The 22,744-nt window shown below is 61.6% G+C and overlaps 2 protein-coding genes and 1 long non-coding RNA gene across 12 annotated transcripts in view; 2 read left to right on the forward strand and 1 right to left on the reverse strand.

Moving 5' to 3' along the window:
• Window positions 1-509: 509 nt before the first annotated feature.
• On the forward strand, window positions 510-12,720 carry LOC123933417. The gene is made up of 3 exons (XR_006816598.1): window positions 510-794; window positions 3,902-3,974; window positions 11,366-12,720. It is a non-coding gene; the product is annotated as an uncharacterized LOC123933417 (long non-coding RNA).
• RAB26 (RAB26, member RAS oncogene family) lies at window positions 1,624-7,605 on the reverse strand. Of its 9 annotated transcripts, XM_045992545.1 has the most exons (9): window positions 7,279-7,605; window positions 6,116-6,226; window positions 3,684-3,725; window positions 3,524-3,590; window positions 3,261-3,313; window positions 2,881-2,946; window positions 2,711-2,767; window positions 2,535-2,611; window positions 1,624-2,436 (listed from the first exon to the last, which is right to left on the reverse strand). In XM_045992545.1, the coding sequence occupies exons 1-9, from the start codon at window positions 7,468-7,470 to the stop codon at window positions 2,334-2,336; spliced, it is 768 nt and encodes a 255-aa protein (XP_045848501.1). In that variant the 5' UTR covers window positions 7,471-7,605; the 3' UTR covers window positions 1,624-2,333. The 9 variants fall into 9 exon arrangements, with proteins under 9 accessions (XP_045848501.1, XP_045848500.1, XP_045848499.1 ...); XM_045992544.1 differs by having other exon boundaries at window positions 2,535-2,767; XM_045992543.1 differs by having other exon boundaries at window positions 2,535-2,767; window positions 2,881-2,958.
• A 4,850-nt stretch (window positions 12,721-17,570) lies between the features above and the next one.
• Window positions 17,571-22,744, forward strand: part of PKD1 (polycystin 1, transient receptor potential channel interacting) — a 41,181-nt gene continuing 36,007 nt past the window's right edge. For both annotated transcript variants that reach the window (XM_045992781.1, XM_045992782.1), the window contains exon 1: window positions 17,571-17,971. In XM_045992781.1, the coding sequence (XP_045848737.1) occupies window positions 17,757-17,971 (215 nt within the window). In that variant the 5' untranslated portion in view covers window positions 17,571-17,756. The remainder of the gene's footprint in view (window positions 17,972-22,744) is intronic.

A 22,744-nucleotide genomic window follows, 5' to 3' on the forward strand; every position in this document is an offset into this window, starting at 1 on the left:
GTGCCGGGGAGCCTCCCAGGAAACAGCAGGTTGGAGACAAAGGAGCAGCTCAGGCCTGGGGGGGCACCCTTAATGAGTCACAAAGATTCACCACTTAGAAGACCCCAGTCTCCTTAGGGTCCCAGGTACACTTCAGACAGGATGCGGTTTGAGTCCGAGATTGGAGGAAACATCCCCTCAAACCACAGCGGACAGGGCCCCGCACTGCGCCTCTAGCCACTCCTGCCCTCCAGGTCTCGGGTGTCCCCCGTGAGTCCACTACTCGGGAGGGAAGAAAACTCATCACTCAGATGAGTGGCACCAGTGAAAAGTCCAGCCAGAGCCCGCGGGCCCACTCCAGCTTTGCCGTCGTCGGGTCCCCACCGAGATGGACGTCTGCTCGTAGCGCTCGTCGGTGTCTCAGGAGTCGTTACCCCTTCTGACTAGACTTTCCCCCAGAGGCTTGCCAGTGGTGTGGCTTATTGCGTTGTCTTAGAATGCGTTGCTACACTTTCCTGCTTACAGGCTTCCTCACCCTCCCCTCCCTCCGCTTGCCCCTGGGGAACCTCAGTGCTCCTGCGTGAAGTCAGACGGACGGGGCGCTGGGTTCAGTGCTCACACCTACGTGCCTGCCGCAAGCTGCCAAAAAGGCTCCTGTCTGCATAAATCACGGGAGGAAATGCTGGATCGAGCAGTAACCGGCACCTGGCAGGACTAGAAGGTTAGAGGTGATGGAGACGCCACCGTCCGCTGGACCCGTCTGACCCACTGTGGGCCGTCAGATGGGGGAGGTGCTGGAGACAGGAACACAAAGGGTAAACAGACCTTGAAGGCACTCTTCTCCATCCTCATCACCGTTAGTCCCCACATCCTAAATACCCTCAGAATCCGTAGAAAATACGAGGCGGACCACTGCCTATGTGTTAGCTTTGCAGGGCTACCAACCTGCAGTAGACGCAGATGATGCCTTCTAAGCTAAGTGTTTAAAGGGGCATCAAAGGGGGGATATGACAAGGAAAGCTTGTGTTGTGAGATGGCGACCGGGCCAGCAGGGGAATCCCAGTCCCTGCCACGCCCGCCAAAGTGCCATGTACACGGAACTAGCGATGTATAAGTGTTAATGTATAAATGACTCCCCTTGCGTGTGCTTGGGCTCAGACCTTTGGAGATAACTCTCCTTTGAGCCCAAGTAAACCTCATATCCCCCAAGGTCTCCGAGTGCCACTTGGTTCTTCGGTTGGGCGATCCAGTCTGGTTCCACAACAGGAGCACCAGCTCGTCGCCCAGCAGTCTTAGCACAGAGCCAAGGGAGATGGATGGTCGTAGCGTGACTCCTTGACTGGTAGAACTGCCTTCTCCATACTTCCCTATAAGGCCAGAAATACTGGAGGGTTTTTTTGGCCTGTGCCTTCGGTAGATCAGGAACGCATAATTTTTCACTAACAGACCGTGGAGCTCTGTTTTCTCTTCTGCTGGGTCTTTGAAGGGCGAGGGGAGTGGACACGAACCACCTAGGCTCTCCTGTGCTCCCTAGAGATCACTGGGGTTCCAAGCAACCTAGTTACGGGCGGGGTGCCACTCTGAGTGTTAAAGATGACCTGTACTTCACCGAGGGTCTAAAGGGGGATTTTCAGCAGCAGAGAGACGCAGGCGAGAAAACACAACTTTATTCACTAGGACTGAAAACAAAGTTATTAATCTAAAGTAGACTTGAAGATCCAAGCGCACTGACTGGCTTGACTACACCACGCAAGGTCTCGGTGGGGCCGGCGGTTCTAGTTTCCCTGACTTTCTGTGATTTCCCACGTGCCGTTCATCTATGACAAAGCCCCAGCCTTGGCATTCTCCAAGGGAGCGAGCAAGGAGGTCCGTGTTGACGTTGGAACCAGAGTCTCCTAGTGTGTGAGCTGGAGGCAGGTGGCTCTGGTCCTTGGGGCACAAATGCACGGTACGGTTTGCGGTGCAGCCCTGGGGCCCAGGCACGGGCAGGAGTCCTGGCTTTCTCTGCCTGGACACTGTGCGGCCAAAGACATGGCTTTCTCTAGGGGTTAGGCACTGGGGCGCGGCCTCGAGGCCGGGCGTGTCCAGGAGGGGGCAGCAGAGGCACCTGCGCTGGCTGCTCCCTCCTGTCCCCAAGACCCTTGCTTTTCCTTCAAGGCCCTCAGGCGGCAGCAGGTGAAGGGGCTGCAGACCCACTGGCTCCTTAAAGTCTCTTGGGCCTGAGCCTCTGGGAAAGGCCAGACTCCGTCTGGGAGTCCCAGGAACGGCTCTCCGAGGATTGAGTGCGGGATGACTGAATTGGGGGGAGAGGGGGCTGTGGAGCCTCTGTCCAGCCTTGCGGTGCCCTCCCAAGTTCAGGGTATGCAGCAGGAGGCGCTTCGGCCCTCCCTCTTGACATAGTCGTGCAGCCGGAAGCGGGGCTCACTGGGGGCCTTCATGGAGCGCTGCTTCAACTCCCTGTGGGGCGGGGTGACCACGGACAGAGTGGCTTCTACCCCAGCAGGAGATACAGACCCCAGGTGTGGGGGTTCTTCCTGGTGACCGCCAGGACTTACTTTGCAATGGCTGTGAAGGCCAAGTCCACGTTGAGGCCTGTCTTGGCACTGGTCTCCATGAAGGGCAGCCCGTACTCCTGCAAACAGGTGCTGCCGGCCAGGTGGCGGCCTGGTGGGGACAGCCCGAGCCCTGGACCCCAAGGACACCACTGGCCACCCACCCTGCCCTGGCTCACCTTGGCCAGCTTCTCCCCGTCCTCCCTCTTGACTGCACGCTCCTGGGCAGAGTCCACCTGGCACGGGGGTCTTGGTGAGAACCGACCCTGGGCTTGCCCGCCCCTGACCCCCCCCCCGCACCCCACCCCCTGCAGAGCCAGGGTGGAGGAGGCGGGGCCGCGGCGCTCACCTTGTTCCCCAGCAGCATAAGCACCACATCATGCTGGGCGTACTCCTGGGTCTCGGTCAGCCAGGCCTGGGGGGCAAGCTGAGGCCAGCTGGAGCCTGGAGCTCCTGCGCGCCCCTTGCCCCTCCAGGCCACACTGCACAAAGGGCCTGTTGGGCTCTGGCCGACGGCAGGGGCCCAGAAATAGTGGTCCCTGTGCCAGGCTGAGGCATCGCTGACAAGTACCTTTGACAGAGCTAGAAGGTCCCCAGACCCCGTTGGGCTCACAGGCACCCCAAGCCGCTGGAGGGGCCCCTCCTCCCTGTCAGTAGGGTGCTCAGCCCTCTGGGACCCTAACGCCGACACGGCCTGTTCCGACCACCACAAGGGGGGAAACCACTGACCTGGATATTGTCAAAGGAGGCCTTGTTGGTGACATCATAGAGCAGCAGCAGTGCTGGGGGCGGAGGGCCAGTGAGGACTCCGCCAGGATCCACGGCTCCTTCCTGTCGCCCGCACCCACAGGCATCGCAGCCCCCACACTGCCTGCCCTGCGCGCCCCCAGGGCACTTTCCTCTGAGCAGAGGCCAGGGCAGCAGGGCACCCGGGGGGCGCGCAGTGTCCTGTTTCCCGGGGCTGGCGCCCGCGCCCATACCCGCCAGCTCACCGTGGGCGTCGCGGTAGTAGGCGTGGGTGACGCTGCGGAACCGCTCCTGGCCGGCTGTGTCCCAGATCTGCAGTGACAGGCACAGCCCACGAGTCAGGGCTGCCAGCCCCGGCCCCTCACCCGCGCCCCACCCCTCCACTCCGCCCAACCACCCCCTTACCTGCAGCTTCACCTTCGCCCCGTCCACATCCAGAACTTTGTTCTGAAAGACAGCCAGCCCGTCCGCTGAGCCCCGCAGCTGGAGACGGTGCTGCCCCCTGCTGGGGGGCTCCCGAGGGTGCAGTGGGGGTGGCCGCAGTGCCCGGCTAGGACTGAGCCCCAGACCCAGCGGCCCCTGGCATGCCCCCGAAATTCACTCTTATCCTGTCTGCCCCTCAGCTGGCTGCTTCTGTCCCCGATGCCCACCTCCTGGTCCTCCTCGTCTGACCACTTCTCCTCCCTGTACCTGCAGGTAAACTTGCGCCTTGAACCCATATCCTGGGATCCACCCCTCTCGCCCCGCCCCCATGCCTGATGATTCCCAGGCCCCTCTCCCACTCAGCTGGCCCTCCTTACGGACTTGGAGGGGGCTGCCCCCCGCAGCCGGCCGTGTCCCGTCCCGGGCCACGTGTGTGCTTTCTCTGCCCACCTCGGAGGCCTGGCACAGGGCCCCTCCTGCTCCGCTGCCCTCAACGACCCCGCCCAGTCGGTCGTGGAGGCCTGTTGGTCCGGCCCTCCCCCTCCTCCCCGCCCTGCCACGGCACCTCTCCGGACCAGCCTTGCCGCCTCACCTCCCCCTGGTGCCTAGCCCTAGTCCGCTTCCCCGCACCTCCTTGCCAGCTTGGGCTCACCACGCTCATCTGTCCCCGCACCCTGGCAGCCTGCCAACGCCTGCCCGCAGGCCCGGAGGCCCTGCCCCAACCCCTCTGAGGGGCCATCAGCTGCTCACAGCTCTACACGTGATGCTGCTTCTCCTCAGAGAACCACCCACACGACGTAGGTGAAGTCATCCTGGTATAACCCCAGGCCCATTACTAACATTCTGTGCCTCAGTCTCTCCATCCACAAATGGGGATAACCAGGGTGCCCGTCACAGTGGGTTTCTGAGCTACTGTGTGCGAAGTACTGAGGACTGGCCCAGAGCGAGAGCGAAATAATTTGTTCAAATTTAAAAGCCTCCCTTCCTGCTGGGACGACGGCTGCCAGAGGACAGGACCTAGTACAGTAATCACAGAGCCCGGAATTGGTCCCGGCACACAGTGGGTGCACGTTGAGTGTTTGCCGGCTGGTAATGGTCCCCCAGCGGGCCCTCGGAGTTCAGAACTACTGGCAGGTAGTGGCCCAACCCCACGGTTCCCATCTGCTGGGTGGGGCTGGGGCCTGCCAACCACCGGCTGAGGGCCCGGTGGCCTCCGGCCCTGGCAGGTGGGACCACACCGCCTCCCTCTTCCCCGAGCTCCTGCTGTCAGGGTGCTTCTGGGTCTCCCAGGAACCAGTGGCAAAGCCATCTGCCAAGCAGAGAGGAGGCTGGGGAGGACACCCCGCCTTCACTGGCACCCTTGAACTGGGGTGTGAACCAAGCGGCCTCACCTCCCTCACCACCTGCCCCAGAACCAAGAGGGAGGTGAGAAGGGGGAAGTTGGGGTGAAAACAGGCCACGGACCACCTGTCCGGGGCCCACACTGTCCCTTTCTGGCACCTGAACCCTTGTTTCATCTCAGAAGACTTGAGGGGAACTGCACCCCCAAGCAGGGTAACTAACGGCTCCGCAGACTGGAGGGAGCCCCCTTTCCCGTTCCCAGAATGGGCCTCCCTCCTGCCTTCCGCCAACTGGGTCTAATTAAAGGGTGAGAAAAATGCAAATTTGGGATTTGTCTAGAACACACCAGCACCTTGGCAAGGCACTCAGACTTTAGACTGGTGGGTAGAGGGGGCTCGGCTGCTCTGGCCTCGCCATTCCCTGCTGGCCCCACAGGCTGTTAGGGTGTCGGGCATGGGGAGCCCTGAAATGCAGGGGCACTCCCCCGCCCAAAAATACCCCCAGAGACACAGCCCTCCTGCTGGGGGCAATGTGGGAGGGGGCTCTGGCGGGGGGAACAGCCAGGTGGGAGTGTTTCCTGTGAGCTTCCTTGCCCAAGGGTAGGGACCCCCCAACCCCAGCTCCCAGAGGGGGCATGTGCCCCACAGCCACTTCTCTCTTGGGTCCTTGGCAGGCTGCCTGGCCTCTGTGTACAGTGGGGCGGTGACGTTAGCCTCCCAAGGGAACATGGGCTTGAGTTCCCTCTGATGGCCACCCCCCCCCCCGGGGGCACCCAGCCCATCCCCCTCCCAGCACACAGAATACAGCCCCAGGCACGGAGTGCTCCCCCTGCTTCAGTCACGTGCCGCCATTGCCTGTCTCCAGGATCCTCTGGGTGTCAGGAGTTGGAGCGTTTTGGTGGTTAAGGCATCTCGCCTCAACCCCCTGACCCTGAGCGTCCCAACCAGGACGTATCCCAGGGCTACGGGAGAGCACTACCCAGGTGTGTTGTGAGAACTTAGAGATGGCGCAGGGGGGTGGGGCAGGCATGGCTGGGTCGGCTCAGTGCTGAGGACATCGGCCTCCATTCTCACCCGGAAGTCGATGCCCACGGTGGAGATGAAGGTCCCCGCCAGGAATGCCCCATCCTTGAAGCGCACGAGCAGGCAGGTCTTCCCCACACCTGAGTCCCCCACCAGCATGACCTGGGGCAATCAGGACGTCAGAGGTGTTAGGACCAGAGGGGACCGAGTTGCTGGCCCCCCCAGAGGGGTGTCTGGTCTTCCCTGAGCTGGCCTGGTCAGGAGCAGACGAGCTGTCCCAGGCCTGCAAGGACGACGCCTGAGGGAGACAGGGCGGCTATGGTCCCAGCTTCCACCTCCAGAAGGTTCGGTCCCCTTTCACTTGAACAGTAGTCTGTCTCAATTAGTGGGGAGTGGGGGTGGCTGCTTCCATCCAGGGCCCTACCTAACCCCACCCCCAGACCCAGACAACCAAGCTTGATCTGGAAGGGGAGCATTTGGGGCTTGGTAGGGAGTGGAGTCTGGAGGTTGCTGGCTGGAGATCTCTGGAGAGGCCTCTGGGGGTCTCAGTGCCAGGGGGCTTCTTCTAATCCCATAGGATTCTGGAGGAATTTGTCACATGAGGTCAGATCTTGGCCTGAGAAGGCCCAGGTCAGGTCTGGGGACCAAGACCAAGAGGGGGCAATCAGGCCTCCCCCTCATCCACCCTTCCCCCAGCCTGCTGTCAAAGGCTCCAAAACCTGAAGACAGTGGGGACAACCCCTCCGCAGGCTTCTGCCTAGACCTGAAGGAGGCCCCAGTGTTCCCCACCCCCCTGGCAAACCTCTTCTTAGTCTCCCCCTTCCCCCCAAAAAGAGGAGACCCACAGACCGGGGGGGGGGGGGGGGGGGGGGGCTGAGGGAAGGCAGCATATGGGAAATGGTGAGACTGGGGCTCAGGTGGGTGCGGGGCCATTAGGGAATGGGGAGGGAGCGCCTGCCAGGTTCGGGACCCCGTGTCCGACCCTGGCAGCTGGGGCGTTAGGGGGCAGGCGGTGCCAGCTGGTGGGTATCTGAAATCCGGGTCTGACAGCTGTGTGTGCGTGCGCGGTGTCAGCCGTGCCAGCTACAGGGTGCCGCTCGGGCGGGCTCTCTGCCCAGGGTCCGCGGAGCCCTCCATACCCTCCCCGACCCCTCCCCGCTGGGCTCAGTCCGAGCGCCACCTGCTGCACTCGCGTGGGGTGGGGGCCGGCTCACCTTGAAGGCGACGTCGTAGAAGTCGCCCCCGCCAATCGAGGGCCGCCCGGGCTGCGGGGGCCCGTTGGGCCGCGCCTGGGGGACAGGTCGCGCTGTCCCAGGGCGCGCGGGCCGGGACCCGTTGGCGGCGGGCAGCGCGGAGGCAGCGGGCGCGCTGGCCCCCTTGGTCTTGGGGGTCTTCTTCCTGGACATGGCGGGCGGGCACTCAGGAAGCTCCCGCTGCAGCCGCCGCGCCCCGGGCAGCCCAGCTCCCCGCGCTCACGAGGCGCGATGCGGACCCGAACCCGTCCCGCGGCAGCGGTGGCCGCGGCATCCCGGGCACCCCGCTCCCCGCCGCCCCGCCCCCGCGCCCCACAGCCCGCAGCCACTCAGGCCCGGCCTCCCGCTGCCGCCGCCAATGGCCGCGTTGGGGCGGGGGCATGCAAATGAGCCGGCCGCCCGGGGGCGGGGTCACGAGGCCCCCGCACTGCCCTAGGTGCGCCGGGTGGGCGCGCCTCTGCCCGGTGCGGGCAGCTCCCACCGTGCTCTCGGGCCCTGCGACCCCGCTCCGTGGCCACCTCCGTGGGGCGCTGGGCCTGTCGCTTCCCCGCGCTCTGTACACCACCCCTCCCTCACGAGATGGCCTCTGGGCCTGGGACCGGGTGGGTGGAGGAGTGTGCCCCGAGACTGGGGCGCTGAGGCAGTGGGACTGCGTGGGGCGGACACCCTGGGTTTCTGTCCCTTCTCAGCCAGAGATGCCAGCTGCCCGCTGTGTCCCCACTCCTCCCCTTGGGGCAGGCAAACAAACCCCGGGCGCTCGGAGCACTCCTGGCTCTGCTGACAGCTGGTTATGGGAAGCAGGACAAGCTAGTGCTTGAGAGCGGCAGGGCGCTCTCCCCCGCAGCTTCTGCCTGCTGGGCTGAAGCCCCAGGATCCTTGGGTAAGGGGAAATCCGAGTTACAGGAGCGGCAAGCGCTCGGAGTGGCCCTTACCCCAGGGCTCTGCCCCCAGGGGTCTGGGAGGAGCAGGAGGTGGGAGGGGGAGGGCCCTCCCCCGCCCCCCCACCCCCCGGAGGTGGTTAGCACCTTGGCCTTCTGGTGCCAGGTTCTGGCCCCAAGGAGGCCAAGTGCTGACTGTCCCAGCCCATGCTGGTCCCTGGCAGACCAGTCTCCAGAGCCTGACACCTCCCCTGAACTGTCTGTCTCCACCCAGGATTCTCTGGGGTTGGAGAATGAGGCTGAGATGATCGTGGGACCCGGGGGGTAGTGAGCCAACATGGGGCTTGAGGGCAGCGAGTGTAGGCAGAAGGGCAGTGGTTCCGGGATCAGCCTCTGCTCCATACTCCTGTGGCAGCTGGAGGGATGGCCTGGCTGTCCCCCAGGATGTGACAGCTGTCACATGGCCCCTAGCCCATTCAGAGCCCAATAATGATAATGGACAGAAGCTGCCTCTAGGGCTCTGAGGTCTGGGAGAACACAGCCAGGGATTCCCCAGGGGCGTCTGGCGGGGCCCTGCATGGGAGAGGCTGCGGGAAGCTGCCTTTTATTGTGTGTCAGCCACAAGTCGTCCTCAGAACTATCCTGTGAGGTGGGTGGTGCCAGGATCTGCCAGAGAGGGGAAGAGAGCTGTCCAAGGTCACCAGGCTGGAAGGCGACAGAGCCAGGATTTGTGCCTGGGAACTCCGGATCCAGAGAACATCCCTGGCGGCGTTGGCCCAGGAGTCCTCGGGAGACCCATCCCTCAAGGCCTTGTCAGAGCTGGGGGGCAAACCTGGCGAATCCCTCTGAGGGCCCCTGGGCCTCCTTTCTTGTCTCACTCCTCAGGACCCCCACTTCTTCCAGGCCAATGCCCACATGTGTGGGTCAAGGGGCTTGGGGTGGAGGGTTAGCTCCCGCTGCTGGGGCCCTGGGGACTGCAGGTGTCCGAAACTCCATGAGGCCCATTTCAGGGTGGCTGGCCCAGGCTCTCAGCCCATGCCCACCCCTGGGTCCCAGGCAAGGGGCTCCCTATCTCCTCCTGTCAGCTGTTGCCTGAGGGAAACCAGAAGGGAGTTTGGGTGCCCTAGGGATGGGGGCTGTAGGTAAGGCAGCTGAGTCGAGGGTAAGGGCTAGTGCTAGTGGGGTAACCAGGAAGAGAGAGTGGGGAGCCAGGAGGGGAGGGGAGGGAGGCTGAAAGCAGCTGAAGAGAACTACTCGACCTTGAAACATTTAAAATTAGAAGAATATATGTAAAAATCCAGGTCTCTGATTTCTTTCAGAGAGAGTTCTAGGACCCCGGATCATGCATTCTTCTTGCCTCTCTTGCCTTCTAGCCATCCTCCTAATCTTTGATCATTATGTCCCTTGGTTCCTCCGTTTGCCATCTGTCTCACTCTCTGGAATGGAAGTTCTCTGGGTACAGGAAGCAGCTTGTCTTGGTCACTGCCGTATCCCTGGCAGCTGGCTGCAGGCCTCGATTAACTTATTAAATTGGTGAAAGAAATATGAGTTAGAAACGGGCCCCACTTCAGGACACGTCATTGCTAACAAGGATAAGGCAGCCTGCGTTGCAGTGTGCAGTGAGGCAGGCCTAGACTAATCAAGCAGCTAGAGCAGGGCTCGGTGGGGGAGGGCCATTTGATCCGGGCTTTGAAGGCTGAACAGGAGTCCAACAGAAGTACAGAATCTGCAGGCCTGACCGGGAGGCAAGAAGAGAACCCCTGGGGCAGAGGCACAGGCAGACGGCAAGTTCTTTGGCCTCCCCATCAGGCAGGAAGGCCTCTGTCCCCAACCTCTGGCTCTGCGATGGCTCTGACCAATACGCAGGGCGGAAGTGACCCCATGTCCATTTTCAGGCCCAGACCCTACAGACGGGCAGCCCCTATTTCCTCTGTCCTGGGACACTCGTTCTAGGAGCCCGGCGGCCACGCTGTGAGACAGCCCAGGCGGCCTTGTGAAGAATCCCAGGGGGAGAGGAACCCACTTGCCACCCAGAAGTGGTCCGGCGATGGGTGCTCTGGTGCTGGTGGGTTCCATGCTGACCAGAAACAGCTGTCCCCACTGAGCCCGGCCCAAACGGCAGAGTGAGGAGCATTGGGGGATTTTTTTGGGTTTACACAACAAGAGATAACTGGACCAGGCTCCCTGCAAGGGGGAGGAAAAGGGCCAGTTCGGTGGGAAAGTTCAGGACATGGCCTTGGTTGGACCTGGGCTGCCCAGATTACCGGCTGAGCTAGAGTGCAGCGTCGGGGAGGGATGCCCGTCACCCTCAACCCTCCTGGCATAGGGCTGACTCTGCTGGACAGACAGAGGTCTCCATGTCCCCATGTCTCCGCAGAGAGCTGGAGCAACCCCACATCTGTTCCTGCCTCACCGGGGATCCTCACCCCCGCGCCCTCTGGTGGCGCCCATGCCAGGTGCCTTCACAGGCCGGGGGCCCCCAGCTCTTGCATGCCCTCTGACTTGCCCTCCTAGGGGTCTGGCCCCTTGGTCCTGGAGTCCCCAGACACAGCAGCCCTCTAGGATCTGTGGCCTGAGGCAGTCTATCTCTGGAGCCCCCTTTCCAAGTGGGCCAAGTCAGGCAGGCTGGGGCAAGAATCAGAGTTCTTGACCTGCCGGGCCCTGCTTGGAGCCTCCTCCCCCAGGCAGGTAGCCTTCCCTGGCTCCTCCCACCCCCTGTTCTTGCCACACCCACTCGGCCACTGACATTGGCTCCCCCGTGATTGGGGCATTGGGGCGGGGGGCTGCCCAGCCTCTGGGCCTCCCGAGGAGGGCACCCAGCCTCCCTGCTCTGCCTCTGTGGAGCGCTGAATGCGGAGGTCCGTGACTGAGCAAGCTGGGCCGGGCTGGACTCCAGGGGTCTGTTCGGAAGGGGACAGTGGCCGAGCTAAGTCCTGTGACCCCAGAGCACCTGCCGTAAGTCAGTCCTCGGGAAGTCAGCTGTCTGCGATCTCAGGGGAGGGACCCTGCGGGGAACGGTGCCCGCAGGCAGAAGGGCCAGCTGGGTCCCTGGCGTGCTGCGGGACCCGGGGAATGTGGTATCTCTGGACCCGCTCCCCTCTCCCTGAAATGAGGGGGTGGGAGGAGCTGATCTCTGAGGTCCCTTCCAGCTCCAGCACCTTCTGTTCTAGGAAATCCACGTGAACGTTGCTATAGAGACGGCAGAGCCGAGCCGCAGCAGCTCGGAATTGGACCTCCACCCAGAAGAGAGAGGCAAGAGTCACCCCAGGAAACAGCTGACATCAGGGGTGTGTTCGCCCCCTCCCCCACGCCAGGTGCCTAGGGGCCATGCTGAGTGTCCTGCTCCCACGAGGACACACCCCACATCCCACCTGCCGTGGGCTCACCTTTGTGGCCCTGAGACCCTCCTGGGCAAGTGGTAAGGGGTGGGCGTCTGCCCCGCCTCCGTGGGGAAGGGACTGTTGGGTGCAGGCTGGGCAGTGGGCTGTTTCCTTGGCGGTGTGCCCGCAAGAACTGCCCTTGGGCTTTCCTTCCCACTGCAGCTCGAGTACTCACACCTGAGTGCTCTGGGTGGTGTCAGGATGCAAAACGTGTGAGCCCTGGAGCCCAGAGAGGGGCAGAGGGGGGCAGGGAGCTGCTCGCATCCAGACTGCAGCAAGGCAGTAGGTGGGCGTGCGAGACCGCGGGCTGGAGGAGCACAGAGCAGCCCCGGAGCTCCTGACTGCCCTCTGGGGGCAAGGGCGCCCCTTGCACCTGCTGTTCTTGTTTTCTTGATTATGAAAGGGGCGCATGATTTGGGGGCGGGGGAGCATATCAGCAACACAAAACGTAAAGGCAAGAATCAAAGTTCTCATTCCCCCAGACCCTGTGCCCGGGGGGTTACCGTTAGGAGGTTTGGGGGGGCTGTCTGGGTCTCCCGTAGCTGCTGAAACAAAGAATCTATGGCAAACACCGTGCCCCGCAAAACAGCCCGGACCTGTTATCCTACACTCGGGAGGCCACGGGGTGCAGTGAGGCTTCGGGGGCTAAAGCAAGCCGGCTTCCTCCTGGGGAGAACCCTTGCCTCTTCAGCTTCTGGTGGTCTCCAGCTTGTTTAGACCTGCACATTATATTATACTAAATTCACTGCTTTATGTATGAATGTGCATTAAATATACGGAGATGTGACCATGTCCCCTAAGAATATATATAAAATCACAATTATCTGATCTTTGCACATTTGATAAGAGTTTCCTCCCCAGAACAGATCTGGATAGTGTCTTTTCCTGGCGTGGCTCCTATGTTTTCAACTGCTTCCTTCATGATTGGTCTATTTGGGCTTTTTATTTCTGCTGGAGTCAGTTTTAGTAGTTTGTCTTGTTCTACTGTCTAAATATCAAAAGTTTACAGACAATTGTATGTCATTTTCCTTTGTAATTTTTTCAAAGGTTTCATTTATTTGTTTGCCAGAGAGAGTGAGAGTGAGAGAGAGAGTACAGGCAGGGGGAGCAGCCTGCAGAGGGAGAAGCAGAGGGAGAAGCAGGCTTCTGGCTGAGCAGAGACCCTGACGTGGGGCTTGATCCCAGGACTGTGGGATCATGACCCAAGCCGAAGGCAGAGGCTTAACCAACTGAGCCACCCAGGCATTCCCTCTTTTGTAATTTTTAACTCTATTTCTGGGAATAAACCTATGTTCTTAATTGTAACGGTTTGCATTTCATCTCTCTCTCAGTGACATTTGCGAGCAGGCTCTTTTAAAAAATCTTTTGGGTTTTTTGTTGATGTTGTTTGTTTTTTTTCAATGCAGGGCTTGAACTCAGGACCCTGAGGTTTAGACCTGAGCAGAGATCAAGAGTCAGACGCTTAGTGGACTGGGCCACCCAGGTGCCCCATAATCTTAGTAGCCTTAAATATTAAAAATAGCTCTTGATTTTATTAATTCATTCTACTCTTTCTTTTAAAATAACTAATTTGGGGCGCCAACACAGAGCGAAAGTGAGACAGATCACAGAGGAAGAGGGAGAGGCAGACTCGCTACTGAGCAGAGAGCCCCATGCGGGGCTCCATCCCAGGACCCCAGGATTGTGACCTGAGCCGAAGGCAGACACTTAACTGACTGAGCCACCCAGGCGCCCTAAAATAAATAAAATCTTAAAAAAAAATAAAGTGGACAATTTGAGGGGCGCCTGGCTGGCCCAGTTGGAAGCCACATGACTCTTGATCTCAGGGTCTTGAGTTTGAGCCCCACGTGGTATAGAGCTTCCTTATGTAAATAAAACTTTAAAAAAATAAGGTGTACAATTTGGTAAGTTTTTACGCATGCATACACCCAGGAAGCCATCACAGCAGCTAAGATAACGAAGGAATCCGTTCCTTCTGCATTTATCTTGCAATTGCCTGGATTGTCAGGTGTCTTGCCTTGGCCCAAGATCCTTTGCACAAAGACAGATGTGCAGACCTTTCCTCAGGGGGCGTCCCTGTGTTAAGGTGGGCTTGGCGGAGCCTCTGCTGGACTCAAGACGTGGTGGGGTGAGCAGGTAAAAGGACCCACAGCGCCTGTGGGGAAGAGTGGGGCCGAAGGCCACTTGCTTGCCTAATCATTTCCTCTAACCTTGCCAAAATATTGTTCCACAACTTAGAACACGTGGTGTTTAAACTCTCTTTACCTTTACTGCTTGAAAAATATGGGGAGTGCCTGGGTGGCTCAGCGGGTTAAAGCCTCTGTCTTCCACTCAGGTCGTGATCTCAGGGTCCTGGGATCGAGCCCCACGTCAGGCTCTCTGCTCAGCGGGGAGCCTGCTTCCTCCTCTCTCTCTCTGCCTGCCTCTCTGCCTACTTGTGATCTCCATCGGTCAAATAAAGTCTTTAAAAAAAAAAAGAAAAACAATCCTCCCCTTGCTTTGAAAAGTTCAAAAAAGGTGTAACAAAGTCTCCCACAATAATTTTGTATATATGTTTTTTAAGATTTATTTATTTATTTGATAGAGGGAGAGAGAGCACAAACAGGGGGAGCGGCAGGCAGAGAGAGAGGAAGAAGCAGGCCCCCCACTAACCAGGGAGCCCGACGTGGGGCTCAATCCGAGGACCCCGAGATCATGACCTGAGCCGAAGGCAGAGGCTTACCTGAATGAGCCACCCAGGCGCCCCAGTTTTGTGTATTTCTAACAGTTGTGCTGATGTTCTGTTTTTGAGAATGCAACACGTTATTACATATTCTACACAAATTGTACCTTTTTTTTTTTAAAATATTTTATTTATTTATTTGACAGAGAGAGAAGTCACAAGTAGGCAGAGAGGCAGGCAGAGAGAGAGGGAGAAACAGGCTCCCCACTGAGCAGAAAGCCCGATGTGGGGCTCGATCCCAGGACCCTGAGATCATGACCTGAGCCGAAGGCAGAGGCTTAAACCACTGAGCCACCCAGGCGCCCCTGTACCTTTTTTTTTTTTAAGATTTTATTTATTTATTTGACAGACAGAGATCACAAGTAGGCAGAGAGACAGGCAGAGAGAGAGGAGGAAGCAGCTCCCTGCTGAGCAGAGAGCCCGACGCGGGGCTCGATCCCAGGACCCTGAGATCATGACCTGAGCCGAAGGCAGCAGCTTAACCCACTGAGCCATCCAGGCGCCCCACAAATTGTACCTTTAAATAGTGTAAAAATAAAGGACTCCACCCCCCCTTTTTAAAAAATTTTTTAAGATTTTATTTATTTATTTGACAGAGACCACAAGTAGGCAGAGAGGCAGGCAGAGAGAGAGAGAGGAGGAAGAGATTACTTAAACAAATTAAAAAAAAAAAAAACCTTTAGAAAGCTCACTTCAAAATCTGTTTTATCAATAATTAAAGAATCTTCCAATGTCCTCCTCATCTACACTCCCTTGCCACCAAACTGCTGGCCCTCGGCTTCCTAGCTAACCCTGCAGGCCAGGTGCCCTCAGTAAACGTCATGGGTGAACACCGTGCCTTCAGCTTTGTGCGGGTGACACGGCAGGATCGAGGAACAGGATGACCCTGAGGAGTAGGGGCCCCGACTTACCTGGGGACAAATATTCTACCTGCAGCTGGTAGCCCATAAGTGTGTCCCCTGAATGTGTGAGGCAAGTCAGCACATGGACTAGGGGCTGGGGAAGCTTCCTGAAGGAGGAGGCAACTCAGTTGAGTCTGCAAGCATGAGTAGTCTTGGAGGGGGGATGGAAAAGTGTTCCAGGCAAAGGGAACATGGGGAAAGGCTAGGAGGTGGGAGGCTGTAGAGAGTTCTAGAGACCCCACGTGGGGGCCCATGTGAGTCTGTGCAGTGAGGGAGAACCATGGGGGGACGTGTGGCTGCACCGTCCCCAGCCCCTGGCTCTGTTCCTGCGGCCCGAGCCCCTGCTGGCTTCTCCCCTGTAACTTTTCCCTTGACCTCCACACCCTGTGCCTCAGCCTCCTTCTCTGAGGCACTCTTGCTCAGACTCCCTCCAAGCCCTCTTTCTTCTCCTCTTCTAGGATGGGGTTCCCTGCCTCTGGAGTTTTTCATCTGCCCCAGGTCTGTGCACCCCCTCCCGGCTGCACACCTTGCCTCCAGGTGCACTCTGGGCGCCTTCTCAAGCGGCCTGTGGTGCCCCGTTTCCAGAACAACACTCTCCCGTTTCCCTCCATGTCCTTCCTCCCCGAGGGCATCTCCACCCAGCCGACAGCCCCCGCACCCATCCCGGCACCCAGCCCCCAGCCCCCAGCCAGGGCACCATCTGCGCCTCCTTCTCTCCCCAGTCCCAGGGCTCCTCCCGCCTCATCCCATCAACCCCACCTTGCTTTAGACCTCACACCAGTGCTTCTGAACTGGGTTCCCGAGTACTCTGTGAGTCTGCACAAAAACTTTCCTGAAGCCGAAGAGGCTCTGCAGTCCCTCCCTACTCCCCCTTGTGTCTAACTTAAGTCAGTAGGGAATTGGTCCAAGAGGCCCAGAGTTGGAGACAAAGGGCGCTGTGGGAGTTGAGCCCTGAGAAAGGACCACAGCGGCCAGAGCCGGACTTCACACCCCGCCACACCGGGCCACTGGGAGATGCTCTGCTCGTTCCTGGGCCCTTTGACTGCCAGGACATGACAGGCGACCGAGTCCCAGTTGATACTTGGCCTTTGCCTGCACAGGACCTCCAACTGTTCCTCCTTGGATCTTTCCTGAGAGCTGACTCTGGGCTGGATGGGATCCTCCCCCAGGCCTGAGACATGGGCCTGCTGTCTCCTTTACATAGATGAGGACAGGGAGGGACGTGGGTGCCACTTCACGCGCAGGTGAAGAGCAGAGCTGTAGGGTGTCCCGCCGTGACCTGCTCGGGCTCTCCCAGGGACGGACAGCAGGACATGGGCCCAGCACTTGTGGGTTTAGTTGAGGTGTACCAGGTAATTCAAATGGAGAGACGGGACACATAAAGAAGTCTCGAAGCCTTGGGATGCAGCCTCGGTCCGGGGCTCAGGCCAGTGGCATAGCGGCCTGGTCCGTGTGGGAATCTGCGAACTTACCCCTGTGACCCCAACTTAGGTCAGGCATTGACCGGCGGCCCAGCGGAGGAACAGCTTTATGACTTCTGCATTAAAAGTCACAGAGCATAAAATCCCCTCTTCTAAGAGCACAATTCGGTGATTTTAGGTATTTGCAAACCTGTGCAGCCAGCACCTCCACCTAATTCCAGAACGTCCTCCCCGTCCCGGAAGGAAACCTCATACCCACTAGCAGTGACCCCCCGGCGCCCCCAGCCCCGAGAGCCCCCAGAGGGCTTCGTTTTTAGATCTGGAGGGACGCAGGTGCGCGGGGAGGCAGAGGGAGCCTCCTTCGCTCGGCCGGTGGGTGGGCGGCGGGGGTGCTGCGCTGGGCCCCTCTGGCTGAGGCCCGCCGGGGGCGTCTCCTCCGGGGCCGCGGGCACCGGCTCCCACAGCTCGCCGGCGCCACGAGACGACGCGGCGCGCTTTCCCCGAGCGCCTGCCACGTGCGGGGCGCTTGGAATACGGCGGAGACGCGACCGGACGGAGATGCTCCGAGATCGCCGGCCGCGGGCTTATCCCTGCTGGTGTTTGCACAGCCGCGACGCTCGCGACGGCGCAGGGCGGAGGCGCGCGGACGCGGCGGGGACCTGACTCCCGAGGGCGCGGGTGGGTAGCGGCGCAGACGCCCCGCCGCCGCTGGGCTGGAGAAGAGGAGGAGGCCGCGCGACGCCCCGCCCACTCCCGGGGCCACGATGGGGCGGGGCCCGATGGCGCCCCACCCCCTGTGGTCGCCCTGTCGAGCGAGGGGCGGGGCCTGCAGACGCCCCGCCCCCCGCCCGCCCCGCGCGGCGCGGCGCGGGGAGGAGGAGGAGCGGCGGCGGCGGCCCGCACTAGAGCCCGAGCGCGCGACCGGCCGGCCGTGGACGCAGAGCGCGGCCGGGCCCGAGCGCCGAGCGGACTTCGCGCAGGCAGACAGGCCGCGGCCGCCGCCGGAACTCGCCCCGCGCCCCGCCATGCCGTCCGCGGGCCCCGCCTGAGCCGCGGCCACCGGCTCCGGGCGGGCTCGGGGCCTCGGGGAGGGGGGCTCGGGGCCGGGCCGGGGCCATGCGCGCGCTGCCCTGACGATGCCGCCCGCCGCGCCCGCCCGCCTGGCGCTCGCCCTGGGCCTGGGCCTGTGGCTCGGGGCGCTGGCGGGGGGCCCCGGGCGCGGCTGCGGGCCGTGCGCGCCCCCCTGCCTCTGCGGCCCGGCGCCCGGCTCCGCCTGCCGGGTCAACTGCTCCGGCCGCGGACTGCGGACGCTCGGACCCGCGCTGCGCATCCCCGCTGACGCCACCGCGCTGTGAGTACCTCGCCGCCCCGCGCCGCGGCCCGGGAGGTTGCCATGGCGCCGGGCGGGCGCCGGGACTCGGGGGTGCCCGGGGCGTGGGGCGGCCTCGGCGCGCCTGCACCCTCGGCTCCGGGGAGAGGCCCGGCCAGGCAGGCCGCCGGCCTGGCGGGCCTCGCAGGGCGTGGGCGCGTCCCCGGCCTCTGAAGGGGAAACGGAGTGCGGGCCAGGCCTCTCCCAGGGCGAGGCTCCAGCGCAGTGAGGTCGGCCCGACTAAATAAGGAAAACCCGGGGCCGTGGGCGGCCCTCAGCCCCCCTGGCCTGGGCCGGGGCGAGGCCGAAGAATCCCGGCGTCTGTGGACGCAGAAACGTCCCACCGGGTGGGGCTCCGCCGTCGCGAGTTGATGGGGGACCTGAGACGGCGCGCGGGGGCAGGGTGGAAGGTGTTGGAAGGGAACCGGCCAACACTTAGACGCCAATTCCGGACTAATAGGATGCAGCCTCGCCTGGGGATGCTCTGCACCTGGGCGCGCTGCAGCGGGAAGCGGGAGGAGGAGAGCTCCGTCTGGGATGGCGGGAAGGCTTCCCGGAAGAGGTGTCTGGACAGAGACGTGAAGGATGTCTGAGACTTGGCCCGGTGCTTGAGGAGGACGGGAGGAGGGAACCGTGTGGCCCGGGCAAGAGAGTTGTGCGGGAGTGGGGCAGGGCGGCTGGAGCCCGGGTTCCTCGGCTCTGATGTGGTCCGCGGACAGTGGGCATGTGGGGTTGCAGGAGTAGTTCAGGACGCTCACGGGCTGTTGTCAGGTTTCCGTTTGGGACGTGAGGGTGTAGCCTCCATGGAGAACTTGGCAGTTTGTGAGCCGTGTGCCAGGCTCTGGCTGCGACGGGTGCCCTCTGAGGCAGAGGTCCAGCGGAGATGGCTTCTTACACTCGAGAAAACAGACTCAGGTGCTGTGACTTGCCCAGGTAACAAGCTGTGGCCAGCACGTGGCACAGCTGGGTTTGACTGAGGTGCTCAGGACGCGGAGTTGGAATGACAGGGTGCAGGGGACCAGCACTTGCAGACAGTTGTCCCTGGGCTAGCTGCAGGCCCAGGTCTGCCGGTCTGCATTCCTATGGCCCTGCTGGGGTTTCTCGGGCGCTTTCAGAAGCCAGGACTCCCAGCCGCCTTTGGCCACGTGCTGGAATCCACTGGGGGGCATTTAGCGTCCTCAGGCTTGTGAAATCTGGGGGTGGGTCCTGGAATTTGGTTCTGTAATATTCCCTGGGTGCCTCCAGCGTGCGGCCGCCTTTAATTTGGGGACCAGCGGTCAGCGTTCAGACGAATTTGGATGCTGGGGAGTAGGAGGGTGGAGTACGGGTGGATATTTCTCCTGTGTGCCCTGGAGGTCTTTGGGGCTTTTGTGCCTGGGATTGGGGTGGGGGAAGAGCAGTCTCTCCAGGACTAGCTGGGGGTCCTGAGGGAGGGTCGCACTGGGTCCGCTGCTTTGCTGCCTGACGCCTTGAGCATTTGTCGTCCCGGCTGCCTCTGTGGAGATGGGCTTCTTGCCCTCACCGGGACAACTGGATCTGGTCCTCCTTTCTGGATACTTTCTGGGGGGCTGGAAGCTGCCGAGGTCAGGCCTGGCGCCTTCTGGTCGTGCTCTGCTTCCCCAGGACGTGGTGCTGCGCTGGCCTCCAGGAGCTATGTAGGAAGTAAACACTACAGGGGGCTCAGTCAGGGGCTGCAGCAGGCTGTGGGCTCTAGAGCCTCTTGGGCACAGTGATGGAGACTTGAGCCTTGCATGTGTCCCCATAGGATCTGCTCCTGGGTTTTGGAGGTCCTGGGAGCTGGCGGCCTGGCCCGGCCCGGCCTGAGCCGGCAGGATTCCCAGGGTTGCTGGCCCCTCCGAGCTTGCAGTGGAACCCTGAGACACAGGGGGATGGAGAACAGGGGAGACCCCAAAAGGGGTTCTTTACACCCCAAAGCTACCTGTGGGAGATTTCTGGAGGCTGGGAACCAGGAACCCAAGAGAAACTGGGCTCTCTCCTGGTTCCCCCAGCCCCCAGCCATTCTGCCTGTCAATCCAACACGCCCCGTCCTCCGGGAGAGGGAGACAGGGGAGTCCTCTCTAAAGCAGAGGGGCCGAGTGCATAGACGTCAGGCAGCCTCCCGGGTGAGGGTGTGCCCCACAGCCCTGCCTTCTGGGTGGCACCAGCGACCGCCTCTTCTGGGCTCCGGCCTGATATCTCTGTCACGGGCCAGACCTGCACATAAGGCCCGCGGCTGGCCCACGGGTGCGTTTAGGCCTCAGCAGGCCCGGTGGGCTGGGTCAGCGGTGCTGCTGGAGGTGGCCTGAGAGAGATGACATGACTCGGCAACGTGTTGCTGTGGTCCCCGGTTTAAACCTTTCTCGTGGTGCGTTTGAGTAGGCCCAGAGGTAGACGAAACTGTGTGCTGCACCTCGTGGACCCTTCGCCCTCCGTCCTGCCCCTCCACGCCTCCACCTCCCACCTTCTTCGAGCCAGTGGCCGGCCGTCCTGTCCTGTGGCCTATGCCCAGGAGCTGGGCATCTCGGGGTGTCTGGCCACCCCACGGTCACCCTGAGATTGGCGAGGGATTCCCTGATCCCACCTGCCCCGGCGTGTTTCGGTTTCCGGTTGTCTGCGGTTCTTCTAGCAGAATCCGGACCCAAACAAGGGCCGCACAGTGCCGCCGGTCAGCGTCTTTTGTCCTCCGATGACGTATCTACCCTCCCTCGTCTTTCCCTCCTCACACGACCGGTGACAGTGGCGCCGAGCGCGCCTGCGTTTGGACCCGCCTCTGTGCTGTCGTCCAGGGTGTCCCCTGCCCTCTGTTTCCTGTAGCGGGATGGTCATTGCAGGGCAGTGTGGTGCGGGAAGCCGCATTTCCAGTCCTCTGGAGGCGCTTGCGGCCGGCGGCTGCTGTGTGGACAGGGCCACAGAGGCTCAGGATGTTGGTCACCAGGGTCCGTTCAGAGGGGACGGTGCTGCTCCCGGTGTCTGTTGGTCAGTTTCAGGTGTGGTTCCCGCCTCACACGGGACTTCTCGGGGCTCGTGCTGCTGACTTCAGCCACTGGTCTAGGACGAGGCTTAGGGCCTCAGTAGGGACGTGGTTCATTGATGGAAATACCAGGGCCTTGGGGTCTCTTGTCAGCTGGGGGTGTACTTGGAGTCTCGCCCTTCCTCACCTGGGCCCCTGAATGGCAGGAGAGTTGGGGAGCCTGGAGGAGGCTAGGCCTCTAGCGTCTGCGTGGCCCACGGGTGCGAGGGAAGGTGGGCCTTGCGGGGAGCACACGGGCCTGGTGTGTGCGTGAATGTCAGGCTGCACGTGCCGCATGTGTTGCTGATGGAGGACGGCCGGACCACAGAGGGTCCCCTCCCCAAACCCTCACCAGGCAGAAAGCCTGGCTGCTGTGTGCCCGGCCCTGTGGGCGGGGCGTCTCTGAGGCTCAGATATCACCATGACGCCGGCGATGGGGAGGGGCTGCTTTGGAGGGCTCCCTGGGGGCCACCAATGTAGGGGACATTGAAAGGTCTGAGAGAGAGCACCCAGACAAGGGGCAGCCTGGAGGAGAGTTTGGGGCTGCAGGTGCTGGGGGCATGGGGTGCGGCCCTTATCTAGACAGCCGGGGACAGCCCTGAAGGGTCCCAGACAGCAGGGGCACAGAACACTGGATGCTGGGAGGGTCCGGGCGACCTGCATGCCTGGCAGCTCTCGCTCTCACGTTCCCTGAGGTGCGCAGCATGGCCGCCTGGTGTTTGGAATTGAGGACGTAAATGCATGTGTACTGGCTGTTTCCCGAGGGCACACGGATGCCCGTTGGCGGGAGCTGTGGCCAGGAGGACATGCTGTAGGAGGGCTCCCTGCCGGGGCATGGAGCTGATGGGGAGGCTCGGGCTGCCTCTGCAGCGCTCGCTTCTTGAGGGAGCAGCACCCAGCACCCAGTTCCAGCAAGCCTCGGGGGGCTGGGCGGTGCCTGGGAGTCAGAGGACCCGCCCTCGAGGGGAGCGTGCCCAGCCACCAAGCCGCTGCCCCATGGAGAGCGCCTTCAAGCCTCTTACCTGGCGAGGGCTGGCGGCCAGAAGGCTTGTTGAAGACCCGAAGACCGCAGCCGCCGGGCTTCTTGTGGATTCTCCGGGCTAGTGAGAAAAAGGGCCCGATGGGAGGTGGCTGAAGGGTCCGAGTGGACGTACCTCCAGAGAGGGACACCTGCCCCGCCAGCCCGAGTGGGACGCCGTGCACGCGGCTTCCGGGGACATGCAGGGGGGCGGGGCCATGCCCCACACGCCCGTGTGCACGGCCGTTCCCGAAGGCGGATGGCAGCTGGCGTCTGGAGGTTGTGGACACGTTGGGCCCCCAACTGCTGCCGGTGGCCGCGGCACAGGGCGCGTGCTGGGAGCCGTCTGCCGGCTCCTCTGTGTGTACCCGAGAGAAGGGAAACCTGGGTCCACACGGAAATCTGTACACATGCGCATGGCATAGGGTTCCCAGGAGCCGGAACGTGGGGGGACAGCACAGGGGTCCAGCAACAGAACGTGGTCTCCCACCCGCTGGAGCGCTACTTAGCCGCCCGCAGGAGCCCCAGCACCTGCCCCAACCCCTACAGACCCCGAAGACGTGCTCAGTGAACGCAGCTGGACCCAAGAGGCCACGTGTGGAATGATTTCCCTGGTAGGAAACGTCTGGAACAGGCCAGTCCGTGGAAGCCGAAAGCAGACTGGTGTATCCGGCGGGGGCAGGGTTGGGGTGTTGGTTTGGGGCTGAGACTGTAGTGGAACGAGACG

The sequence above is a fragment of the Meles meles genome, chromosome 21, assembly GCF_922984935.1.
Source record: "Meles meles chromosome 21, mMelMel3.1 paternal haplotype, whole genome shotgun sequence".
NCBI lineage: Eukaryota > Metazoa > Chordata > Mammalia > Carnivora > Mustelidae > Meles > Meles meles.